Source organism: Procambarus clarkii, chromosome 11, assembly GCF_040958095.1.
Source record: "Procambarus clarkii isolate CNS0578487 chromosome 11, FALCON_Pclarkii_2.0, whole genome shotgun sequence".
In the NCBI taxonomy this organism is placed as follows: Eukaryota; Metazoa; Arthropoda; class Malacostraca; order Decapoda; family Cambaridae; genus Procambarus; species Procambarus clarkii.
The window spans coordinates 15,047,755-15,061,411 of record NC_091160.1 but is presented as its reverse complement, the minus strand read 5'-3'; the positions used below and the strand labels follow the sequence as shown (position 1 = coordinate 15,061,411).

The 13,657-nt window shown below is 46.4% G+C and overlaps 1 protein-coding gene across 1 annotated transcript in view; it reads left to right on the top strand.

Annotated features, from left to right (window-relative positions):
* The window catches only part of LOC138363563 (adhesive plaque matrix protein-like), an 85,418-nt gene that overhangs the window by 62,783 nt on the left and 8,978 nt on the right, over positions 1-13,657 (top strand). Inside the window, exon 7 of the mRNA XM_069322917.1 lies at positions 4,984-5,251. Within this exon, the coding sequence (XP_069179018.1) occupies positions 4,984-5,251 (268 nt within the window). The remainder of the gene's footprint in view (positions 1-4,983; positions 5,252-13,657) is intronic.

Sequence of the window (13,657 nt, the reverse complement as noted above, 5' to 3'; positions counted from 1 at the left end):
GGCCCCTGATAGTTACCATACTAAGAATGTGGCCGCAGATAGTTACCACACTAAAAATGTGGCGCCAGATAGTTACCACATTTAGAATGTGGCCCCAGATAGTTACCACGCTAAGAATGTGGTCCTAGATAGTTACCACGCTAAGAATATGACCCCAGATAGTGTTACCACACTGAGAATTTGGCCCCAGATTGTTACCACACTAGGAATGTGGCCCCAGATAGATACCACACTAAGAATGTGGCCCTAGATAGTTACCACACTAAGAATGTGGCCCCAGATAGATATCACACTAAGAATGTGGCCCCAGATAGTTACCACGCTACGAATGTGGAACCAGATAGTTACCACACTAAGAATGTGGCCCCAGATAGTTACCACGCTACGAATGTGGCCCCAGATAGTTACCACACTAAGAATGTGGCCCCAGATAGTTACCACACTAAGAATGTGGCCCCAGAAAGTTACCACACTAAGAATGTGGCCCCAGATAGTTACCACACTAAGAATGTGGCCCCAGATAGTTACCACGCTACGAATGTGGAACCAGGTAGTGTTGCCACACTAAGAATGTGGCTCCAGATAGTGTTACCACACTATGAATGTGGAACCAAATAGTGTTACCACGATAAGAATCTGGCCCCAGAAAGTTAACACACTAAGAATGTGGCCTTAGGTAGTTACCACGCTAAGAATGTGGCCCCAGATGGTTTTACGACAATAAGAATGTGGCCACAGATAGTTACCTCGCTAAGAATGTGACCCCAGAGAGTTACCATGCTAAGAATGTGGCCCAAGATAGTTACCATGCTAAGAATGTGGCCCCAGATAGATATCACACTAAGAATGTGGCCCTAAACAGGGTTGCCCCACTAAGAATGTGGCCCCAGATAGTTATCGCACTAAGAATGTGGCCCCAGATAGTTATCACACTAAGAATGTGGCCCCAGATAGTTACCACACTAAGAATGTGGCCCCAGAGAGTTACCACACTAAGAATGTGGCTCCAGATATTTACCACATTAGGAATGTGACCAGAGAGTTACCACACTAAGAATGTGGCCCCTGATAGTTACCACACTAAGAATGTGGCCGCAGATAGTTACCACACTAAGAATGTGGCCCCAGATAGTTATCACACTAAGAATGTGACCAGATAGTTACCACACTAAGAATGTGGCCCTTGATAGTTACGACTCTAAGAATGTGGCCGCAGATAGTTACTACTCTAAGAATGTGGCCCCAGATAGTTATCACACTAAGAATGTGGCCCCAGATAGTTACCACACTAAGAATGTGGCCCCAGATAGTTACCACGCTAGGAATGTGGCCCTAGATAGTTACCACGCTAAGAATGTGACCCCAGATAGTGTTACCACACTGGAGAATGTGGCCCCAGATAGTTACCACACTAGGAATGTGGCCCCAAATAAATACCACACCAAGAATGTGGCCCTAGATAGTTACCACACTTAGAATGTGGCCCCAGATAGATATCACACTAAGAATGTGGCCCTAAACAGGGTTGCCCCACTAAGAATGTGGCCCCAGATAGTTATCACACTAAGCATGTGGTCCCAGATAGTTACCACACTAAGAATGTGGCCCCAGATCGTTACCACACTAAGAATGTGGCTCCAGATAGTTACCACACTAGGAATGTGACCTAAGATTGTTACCACGCTAAGAATGTTGCCCCAGATAGTTTCCACGATAGGAATGTGGCCCCAGATAGTTAAAATGCTAAGAATGTGGCCCTAGATAGTTACCACACTAAGAATGTAGCTCCAGATAGTTACCACGCTACAAATGTGGCCATAGACAGCTACCACACTAAGAATGTAGCCCCAGATAGTTACCACGCTAAAAATGTGGCCCCAGATAGTTACCACGCTAAGAATGTGGCCCCAGTTAGTTACCACGCTAAGAATGTGGCCCCAGATAGGGTTACCACACTAAGAATGTGGCCCCAGACAGTTACCACGCTAAGAATGTGACTCCAGATAGTTTCCATGCTACGAATGTGGCCCCAGATAGTTAACTTGCTAAGAATGTGGTCCCAAATAGTGTTACCACACTAAGAATGTGGCCCCAGATAGTTACCACGCTAAGAATGTGGCCACAGGTAGTTTTCACGCTAAGAATGTGGCCCCAGACAGGATTACCACACTAAGAATGTGGCCCCAGATAGTTACCAGACTAAGAATGTGGCGCTAGATAGTTACCAGACTAAGAATGTAGCCCCAGATAGTTACCACGCTACGAATGTGGCCCTAGATAGATACCACACTAAGAATGTGGCCCCAGATAGTTACCACGCTAAACATGTGGCCACAGATAGTTACCACACTAAGAATGTGGCCCCAGATAGTGTTACCAAACTAAAAATGTGGCCCCATACCGGGTTACCACACAAAGAATGAGGCCCTGAAAGTTACCACGCTAAGAATGTGGCCTCAGATAGTTACCACGCTAAGAATGTGGCCACAGATAGTTACCACACTAGGAATTTGGCTCCAAATAGTGTTGTCACACTAAGAATGTGGAACCAGATAGGGTTACCACACTAAGAATGTGGCCCTAGATAGTTACCACACTAAGAATGTGGCCCAAGATAGTTGCCACACTAAGAATGTGGCCCCAGGTAGTTACCACACTAAGAATGTTGCCCCAGATAGTTACCACACTTAGAATGTGGCCCAGATAGTTACCACGCTAAGAATGTGGCCCTAGATAGTTATCACGTTAAGAATGTGACCCCACATAGTGTTACCACACTGAGAATGTGGCCCCAGATAGTTACCACACTAGGAATGTGGCCCCAGATAGATACCACATCAAGAATGTTGCCCCAGATAGTTACCACACTAAGAATGTGGCCTCAGATAGTTACCACGCTAAGAATATGGCCCCTGATAGTGTTACCACACTAGGAATTTGGCTCCAGATAGTGTTGTCACACTAAGAATGTGGAACCAGATAGGGTTACCACACTAAGAATGTGGCCCCAGATAGTTACCACGCTACGAATGTGGCCCCTGATAGTTACCACGCTAAGAATGTGGCCCCAAATAGTTACCACACTAAGAATGTAGCCCCACATAGTTAGCACGCTACGAATGTGGCCCTAGATAGCTACCACACAAAGAATGTGGCCCCTGATAGTTACCACGCTAAAATTGTGGCCACAGATAGTTACCACACTAAGATTGTGGCCCCATATAATTATCACACTAAGAATGAGACCCTAAACAGGTTTGCCACACTAAGAATGTAGCCCCAGATAGTTACCACGCTTCGAATGTGGCCCCAGATAGTTACCACACTACGAATGTTGCCCCAGAGAGTTACCACACTAAGGATGTGGCCCCAGATAGTTACCACACTAAGAATGTGGCCCCAGATAGTTACCACACTAAGAATGTGGCCCTAAATAGGGTTGCCACACTAAGATTGTGGCCCCACATAGTTACCACACTAAGAATGTGGCCCCAGATAGTTACCACACTAAGAATGTGGCCCTTGATAGTTGCCACACTAAGAATGTGGCCCCAGGTAGTTACCACACTAAGAATGTTGCCCCAGATAGTTACCACACTTAGAATGTGGCCCAGATAGTTACCACGCTACGAATGTGGCCCTAGATAGTTATCACGTTAAGAATGTGACCCCACATAGTGTTACCACACTGAGAATGTGGCCCCAGATAGTTACCACACTAGGAATATGGCCCCAGATAGATACCACATCAAGAATGTGGCCCCAGATAGTTACCACACTAAGAATGTGGCCCCAGATAGATATCACTCTAAGAATGTGGCCCTAAATAGGGTTGCCACACTAAGAATGTGGCCCCAGATAGTTACCACGCTAAGAATGTGGCCCCAGATAGGGTTACCACACTAAGAATGTGACCCCAGATAGTTACCATGCAACGAATGTGGCCCCAGATAGTTAACATGCTAAGAATGTGGTCCCAAATAGTGTTACCACACTAAGAATGTGGCCCCAGATAGTTACCACGCTAAGAATGTTGCCACAGGTAGTTTTCACGCTAAGAATGTGGCCCCAGACAGTTACCACACTAAGAATGTGACCCCAGATAGTTACCATGCTACGAATGTGGCCCCAGATAGTTAACATGCTAAGAATGTGGTCCCAAATAGTGTTACCACACTAAGAATGTGGCCCCAGATAGTTACCACGCTAAGAATGTGGCCACAGGTAGTTTTCACGCTAAGAATGTGGCCCCAGACACGGTTACCACACTAAGAATGTGGCCCCAGATATTACCACACTAAGAATGTGGCGCTAGATAGTTACCAGACTAAGAATGTAGCCCCAGATAGTTACCACGCTACGAATGTGGCCCTAGATAGCTACCACACTAAGAATGTGGCCCCAAATAGTTACCACGCTAAAAATGTGGCCACAGATAGTTACCACACTAAGAATGTGGCCCTATATAGTTATCTCACTAAGAATGTGGCCCTAAACAGGTTTGCCACACTAAGAATGTAGCCCCAGAGAGTTACCACGCTTCGAATGTAGCCCCAGATAGTTACCACACTACGAATGTGGCCCCAGATAGTTACCACACTAAGAATGTGGCCCCAGATAGTCACCACACTAAGAATGTGGCCCCAGATAGTTACCACACTAAGAATGTGGCCCCAGATAGTTACCACAGTAAGAATGTGGCCCCAGGTAGTTACCACACTGTGAATGTTGCCCCAGATAGTTACCACACTTGGAATGTAGCCCCAGATAGTTACCACGCTAAGAATGTGGCACTAGATAGTTATCACGTTAAGAATGTGACCCCAGATAGTGTTACCACACTGAGAATGTGGCCCCAGATAGTTACCACACTAGAAATGTGGCCCCAGATAGATACCACATCAAGAATGTGGCCCCAGATAGTTACCACACTAAGAATGTGGCCCCAGATAGATATCACTCTAAGAATGTGGCCCTAAATAGGGTTGCCACACTAAGAATGTGGCCCCAGATAGTTACCACACTAATAAAGTGGCCCCAGAAAGCTACCACACAAAGAATGTGGCCCCAGATAGTTACCACACTAAAAAAGTGGCCACAGATAGTTACCTCGCTAAGCATGTGACCCCAGATAGTTACCATGCTAAGAATGTGGCCCCTGATAGTTACCACACTAAGAATATGGCCGCAGATAGTTACCACACTAAGAATGTGGCCCCAGATAGTTACCACACTAAGAATGTGGCCCCAGGTAGTTACCACACTATGAATGTTGCCCCTGATAGTTACCACACTTAGAATGTGGCCCCAGATAGTTACCACACTAGGAATTTGGCCCCAGATAGATACCACATTAAGAATGTGGCCCCAGATATTTACCACACTAAGAATGTGGCCCCATATAGATATCACTGGGAATGTGGCCCTAAATAGGGTTGCCACACTAAGAATGTGGCCCCAGATAGTTACCACACTAATAATGTGGCCCCAGAAAGCTACCACACTAAAAATGTGGCCCCAGATAGTTACCACACTAATAATGTGGCCCCAGAAAGCTACCACACAAAGAATGTGACCCCAGATAGTTACCACACTAAGAATGTGGCCACAGATAGTTACCTCGCTAAGCATGTGACCCCAGATAGTTACCATGCTAAGAATGTGGCCCCAGATAGTTACCACACTAAGAATGTGGAGCCAGATAGGGTTACCACACTAAGAATGTGGCCCCAGATAGTTACCACGCTACGAATGTGGCCCCAGATAGTTACCACGCTAAGAATGTGGCCCAAGATAGTTACCACGCTAAGAATGTGGCCCCAGTTAGTTACCACGCTAAGAATGTGGCCCCAGATAGGGTTACCACACTAAGAATGTGGCCCCAGACAGTTACCACGCTAAGAATGTGACCCCAGATAGTTACCATGCTACGAATGTGGCCCCAGAGAGTTGACATGCTAAGAAGTGTGGTCCCAAATAGTGTTACCACACTAAGAATGTGGCCCCAGATTGTTACCACGCAAAGGATGTGGCCCCAGATTGTTACCACGCAAAGGATGTGGCTACAGGTAGTTTTCACGCTAAGAATGTGGCCCCAGACAGGGTTACCACACTAAGAATGTGGCCCCAGATAGTTACCACGCTAAGAATGTTGCCACAGGTAGTTTTCACGCTAAGAATGTGGCCCCAGACAGTTACCACACTAAGAATGTGACCCCAGATAGTTACCATGCTACGAATGAGGCCCCAGATAGTTAACATGCTAAGAATGTGGTCCCAAATAGCGTTACCACACTAAGAATGTGGCCCCAGATAGTTACCACGCTAAGAATGTGGCTACAGGTAGTTTTCACGCTAAGAATGTGGCCCCAGACAGGGTTACCACACTAAGAATGTGGCCCCAGATAGTTACCACACTAAGAATGTGGCGCTAGATAGTTACCAGACTAAGAATGTAGCCCCAGATAGTTACCACGCTACGAATGTGGCCCTAGATAGCTACCACACTAAGAATGTGGCCCCAGATAGTTACCACGCTAAAAATGTGGCCACAGATAGTTACCACACTAAGAATGTGGCCCCAGACCGGGTTACCACACAAAGAATGAGGCCCCAGAAAGTTACCACGCTAAGAATGTGGCCTCAGATAGTTACCACGCTAAGAATATTTCCCCTGATAGTGTTACCACACTAAGAATTTGGCTCCAGATAGTGTTGTCACACTAAGAATGTGGAACCAGATAGGGTTACCACACTAAGAATGTGGCCCCAGATAGTTACCACGCTACGAATGTGGCCCCAGATAGTTACCACGCTAAGAATGTGGCCACAGGTAGTTTTCACGCTAAGAATGTGGCCCCAGACAGGGTTACCACACTAAGAATGTGGCCCCAGATAGTTACCACACTAAGAATGTGGCGCTAGATAGTTACCAGACTAAGAATGTAGCCCCAGATAGTTACCACGCTACGAATGTGGCCCTAGATAGATACCACACTAAGAATGTTGCCCCAGATAGTTACCACGCTAAAAATGTGGCCACAGACAGTTACTACGCTACAAATGTGGCCCCAGATAGTTACCACGATAAAAATGTGGCCCCAAATAGTTATCACGCTAAGAATGTGGCCCCAGGTAGTTACCACGCTAAGAATGTGGCCCCAGATAGGGTTACCACACTAAGAATGTGGCCCCAGATAGGGTTACCACACTAAGAATGTGACCCCAGATAGTTACCATGCTACGAATGTGGCCCCAGATAGTTACCAGGCTAAGAATATGGCCCAAGATAGTTAACATGCTAAGAATGTGGTCAAAAACAGTGTTACAACAGTAAGAATGTGGCCCCAGATAGTTACCACGCTAAGAATGCGGCCACAGGTAGTTTTCACGCTAAGAATGTGGCCCCAGACAGGGTTACCACACTAGGAATGTGGCCCCAGATAGTTACCACACTAAGAATGTGGCGCTAGATAGTTACCAGACTAAGAATGTAGCCCCAGATAGTTACCACGCTACGAATGTGGCCCTAGATAGCTACCACACTAAGAATGTGGCCCCAGATAGTTACCTACGCTAAAAATGTGGCCCCAGATAGTTACCACACTACGAATGTGGCCCCAGATAGTTACCACACTAAGAATGTGGCCCCAGATAGTCACCACACTAAGAATGTGGCCCCAGATAGTTACCACACTAAGAATGTGGCCCCAGATAGTTACCACACTAAGAATGTGGCCCTAAACAGGGTTGCCACACTAAGATTGTGGCCCCAGATAGTTACCACACTACGAATGTGGCCCCAGATAGTTACCACACTAAGAATGTGGCCCCAGGTAGTTACCACACTATGAATGTTGCCCCAAATAGTTACCACACTTAGAATGTAGCCCCAGATAGTTACCACGCTAAGAATGTGGCCCTAGATAGTTATCACGTTAAGAATGTGACCCCAGATAGTGTTACCACACTGAGAATGTGGCCCCAGATAGTTACCACACTAGGAATGTGGCCCCAGATAGATACCACATCAAGAATGTGGCCCCAGATTGTTACCACACAAAGCATTGGCCCCATATAGATATCACTCTAAGAATGTGGCCCTAAATAGGGTTGCCACACTAAGAATGTGGCCCCAGATAGTTACCACACTATTAATGTGGCCCCAGAAAGCTACCACACAAAGAATGTGGCCACAGATAGTTCCCTCGCTAAGCATGTGACCCCAGATAGTTACCATGCTAAGAATGTGGCCAAAGATAGTTACCACGCTAAGAATGTGACCACAGATAGTTACCACACTAAGAATGTGGCCGCAGATAGTTACCACACTAAGAATATGGCCCCAGATAGTTCCCACACTAAGAATGTGGCCCCAGATAGTTACCACACTAAGAATATGGCCCCAGATAGTTACCACACTAAGAATGTGGCCCCAGATAGTTACCACACTAAGAATGTGGCCCCAGATAGTGTTACCACAGTAAGATTGTGGCCCCAGATAGTTATCACACTAAGAATGTGGCCCTAAACAGGGTTGCCACACTAAGAATGTGGCCCCAGATAGTTATCACACTAAGAATGTGGCCCTAAACAGGGTTGCTACACTAAGAATGTGGCCCCAGATAGTTATCACACTAAGAATGTGGCCCCAGATAGTTATCACACTAATATTGTGCCCCAGATGGTTACCACACTAAGAATGTGGCCCCAGATAGTTACTACACTAGGAGTGTGGCTCCAGATAGTTACCACATTAGGAATGTGGCCCCAGATAGTTACCACACTAAGAATGTAGCCCCAGATAGTTACCACGCTAAGAATGTGGCCCCAGATAGTGTTACCTCACTAAGAATGTGGCCCAAGATAGTTATCACACTAAGAGTGTGGCCCTAAACAGGGTTGCCACACTAGGAATGTGGCCCCAGGTAGTTATCACACTAAGAATGTGGCCCCAGATAGGTACCACACTAAGAATGTGGCTCCAGAGAGTTACCACACTACGAATGTGTCCCCAGATAGTTACCATACTAAGAATGTCGCCCCAGATAGTTACCACACTAAGAATGTAGCCGCAGATAGTTAACACGCTAAGAATGTGGCCTTAGATAGATACCACATTAAGAATGTGGCCCCAGATAGTTACCACGCTAAGAATGTGGCCACAGAGAGTTACCACGCTAAGAATGTGGCCCCAGATTACTACCACACCAAGAATGTGGCCCCAGATAGTTACAACGCTAAGAATGTGGCCACAGAGAGTTACCACACTAAGAATGTGGACCCAGATAGTTACCACGCTAAGAATGTGGCCCCAGATAGTTACCACGCTAGGAATTTTGCCCCTGATAGTATTACCACAATAGGAATTTGGCTCCAGATAGTGTTACCACACTAAGAATGTTCCCCCCAGACAGGGTTACCACACAAAGAATGTGGCCCAAGATTGTTACCACGCTAAGAATGTTGCCACAGGTAGTTTTCACGCTAAGAATGTGGCCACAGACAGTTACCACACTAAGAATGTGACCCCAGATAGTTACCATGCTACGAATGTGGCCCCAGATAGTTAACATGCTACGAATGTGGTCCCAAATAGTGTTGCCACAATAAGAATGTGGCCCCAGATAGTTACCACGCTAGGAATTTTGCCCCTGATAATATTACCACAATAGGAATTTGGCTCCAGGTAGTGTTACCACACTAAGAATGTGGAGCCAGATAGGGTTACCACACTAAGAATGTGGCCCCAGATAGTTACCACGCTACGAATGTGGCCCCAGATAGTTACCACGCTAAGAATGTGGCCCAAGATAGTTACCACGCTAAGAATGTGGCCCCAGTTAGTTACCACGCTAAGAATGTGGCCCCAGATAGGGTTACCACACTAAGAATGTGGCCCCAGACAGTTACCACGCTAAGAATGTGACACCAGATTGTTACAATGCTACGAATGTGGCCCCAGAGAGTTGACATGCTAAGAATGTGGTCCCAAATAGTGTTACCACACTAAGAATGTGGCCCCAGATAGTTACCACGCTAAGAATGTGGCCACAGGTAGTTTTCACGCTAAGAATGTGGCCCCAGACATTGTTACCACACTAAGAATGTGGCCCCAGATAGTTACCACGCTAAGAATGTTGCCACAGGTAGTTTTCACGCTAAGAATGTGGCCCCAGACAGTTACCACACTAAGAATGTGACCCCAGATAGTTACCATGCTACGAATGTGGCCCCAGATAGTTAACATGCTACGAATGTGGCCCCAGACAGGGTTACCACACTAAGAATGTGGCCCCAGATAGTTACCACACTAAGAATGTGGCCTCAGATAGTTACCACGCTAAGAATATGGCCCCTGATAGTGTTACCACACTAAGAATTTGACTCCAGATAGTGTTGTCACACTAAGAATGTGGAACCAGATAGGGTTACCACATAAAGAATGTGGCCCCAGATAGTTACCACGCTACGAATGTGGCCCCAGATAGTTACCACGCTAAAAATGTGGCCCCAAATAGTTACCACGCTAAGAATGTGGCCCCAGGTAGTTACCACGCCAAGAATGTGGCCCCAGATAAGGTTACCACACTAAGAATGTGGCCCCAGACAGTTACCACGCTAAGAATGTGACCCCAGATAGTTACCATGCTACGAATGTCGCTCCAGATAGTTACCAGGCTAAGAATATGGCCCAAGATAGTTAACATGCTAAGAATGTGGTCAAAAACAGTGTTACAACAGTAAGAATGTGGCCCCAGATAGTTACCACGCTAAGAATGTGGCCACAGGTAGTTTTCACGCTAAGGATGTGGCCCCAGACAGGGTTACCACACTAAGAATGTGGCCCCAGATAGTTACCACACTAAGAATGTGGCGCTAGATAGTTATCAGACTAGGAATGTAGCCCCAGATAGTTACCACGCTTCGAATGTGGCCCTAGATAGCTACCACACTAAGAATGTGGCCCCAGATAGTTACCACGCTAAAAATGTGGCCACAGATAGTTACCACACTAAGAATGTGGCCCCATATAGTTATCACACTAAGAATGTGGCCCTAAACAGGTTTGCCACACTAAGAATGTAGCCCCAGATAGTTACCACGCTTCAAATGTGGCCCCAGATAGTTACCACACTAAGAATGTGTTCCCAGATAGTCACCACACTAAGAATGTGGCCCCAGGTAGTTACTACACTAAGAATGTGGCCCCAGATAGTTACCACACTAAGAATGTGGCCCTAAACCGGGTTGCCACACTAAGATTGTGGCCCCAGATAGTTACCACACTAAGAATGTGGCCCCAGATAGTTACCACACTAAGAATGTGGCCCCAGGTAGTTACCACACTATGAATGTTGCCCCAGATAGTTACCACACTTAGAATGTAGCCCCAGATAGTTACCACGCTAAGAATGTGGCCCTAGATAGTTATCACGTTAAGAATGTGACCCCAGATAGTGTTACCACACTGAGAATGTGGCCCCAGATAGTTACCACACTAGGAATGTGGCCCCAGATATTTGCCACATCAAGAATGTGGCCCCAGATAGTTACCACACTAAGAATATGGCCACATATAGATATCACTCTAAGAATGTGGCCCTAAATAGGGTTGCCACACTAAGAATGTGGCCCCAGATAGTTACCACACTAATAATGTGGCCCCAGAAAGCTACCACACAAAGAATGTGGCTCCAGACAGTTACCACACTAAGAATGTGGCCACAGATAGTTACCTCGCTAAGCATGTGACCCCAGAGAGTTACCATGCTTAGAATGTGACCAAAGATAGTTACTAACTAAGAATGTGGCCCCTGATAGTTACCACACTAAGAATGTGGCCGCAGATAGTTACCACACTAAGAATATGGCCCCAGATATTTCCCACACTAAGAATGTGGCCCCAGATAGTTACCACACTAAGAATATGGCCCCAGATAGTTACCACACTAAGAATGTGGCCCCAGATAGTGTTACTACACTACGATTGTGGCCCCAGATAGTTATCACACTAAGAATGTGGCCCTAAACAGGGTTGCCACACTAAGAATGTGGCCCCAGATAGTTATCACACTACGAATGTGGCCCTAAACAGGGTTGCTACGCTAAGAATGTAGCCCCAGATAGTTATCACACTAAGAATGTGGCCCCAGATAGTTATCACACTAAGATTGTGCCCCAGATGGTTACCACACTAAGAATGTGGCCTCAGATACTTACCACACAAGGAGTGTGGCTCCAGATAGTTACCACATTAGGAATGTGGCCCCAGATAGTTACCACACTAAGAATGTAGCCCCAGATAGTTACCACGCTAAGAATGTGGCCCAAGATAGTTATCACACTAAGCGTGTGGCCCTAAACAGGGTTGCCACACTAGGAATGTGGCCCCAGGTAGTTATCACACTAAGAATGTGGCTCCAGATAGTTACCACACTAAGAATGTGTCCCCAGATAGTTACCACACTAAGAATGTCGCCCCGGATAGTTACCACACTAAGAATGTAGCCCCAGATAGTTAACACGCTAAGAATGTGGCCTTAGATAGTTACCACATTAAGAATGTGGCCCCAGATAGTTACCACGCTAAGAATGTGGCCACAGAGAGTTATCACGCTAAGAATGTGGCCCCAGATTACTACCACACCAAGAATGTGGCCCCAGATAGTTACCACGCTAGGAATGTGGCCACAGAGAGTTACCACACCAAGAATGTGGCCCCACATAGTTACCACGCAAAGAATGTGGCCCCAGATAGTGTTACCACACTAAGAACGTTCCCCCAGACAGGGTTACCACACAAAGAATGTGGCCCAAGATAGTTACCACGCTAAGAATGTGGCCCCAGATTGTTACCACGCTAGGAATTTTGCCCCTGATAGTATTACCACAATAGGAATTTGGCTCCAGATAGTGTTACCATACTAAGAATGTGGAGCCAGATAGGGTTACCACACTAAGAATGTGGCCCCAGATAGTTACCACGCTACGAATGTGGCCCCAGATAGTTACCACGCTAAGAATGTGGCCCAAGATAGTTACCACGCTAAGAATGTGGCCCCAGTTAGTTACCACGCTAAGAATGTGGCCCCAGATAGGGTTACCACACAAAGAATGTGGCCCCAGACAGTTACCACGCTAAGAATGTGGCCACAGGTAGTTTTCACGCTAAGAATGTGGCCCCAGACAGGGTTACCACACTATGAATGTGGCCCCAGATAGTTACCACACTAAGAATGTGGCGCTAGATAGTTACCAGACTAAGAATGTAGCCCCAGATAGTTAACATGCTAAGAATGTGGTCCCAAATAGTGTTACCACACTAAGAATGTGGCCCCAGATAGTTACCACGCTAAGAATGTGGCCACAGGTAGTTTTCACGCTAAGAATGTGGCCCCAGACAGGGTTACCACACTAAGAATGTGGCCCCAGATAGTTACCACACTAAGAATGTGGCGCTAGATAGTTACCAGACTAAGAATGTAGCCCCAGATAGTTACCACGCTACGAATGTGGCCCTAGATAGCTACCACACTAAGAAAGTGGCCCCAGATAGTTACCACGCTAAAAATGTGGCCCCAGATAGTTACCACACTAAGAATGTGGCCCCAGATAGATTCCACATCAAGAATGTGGCCCCAGATAGTTACCACAC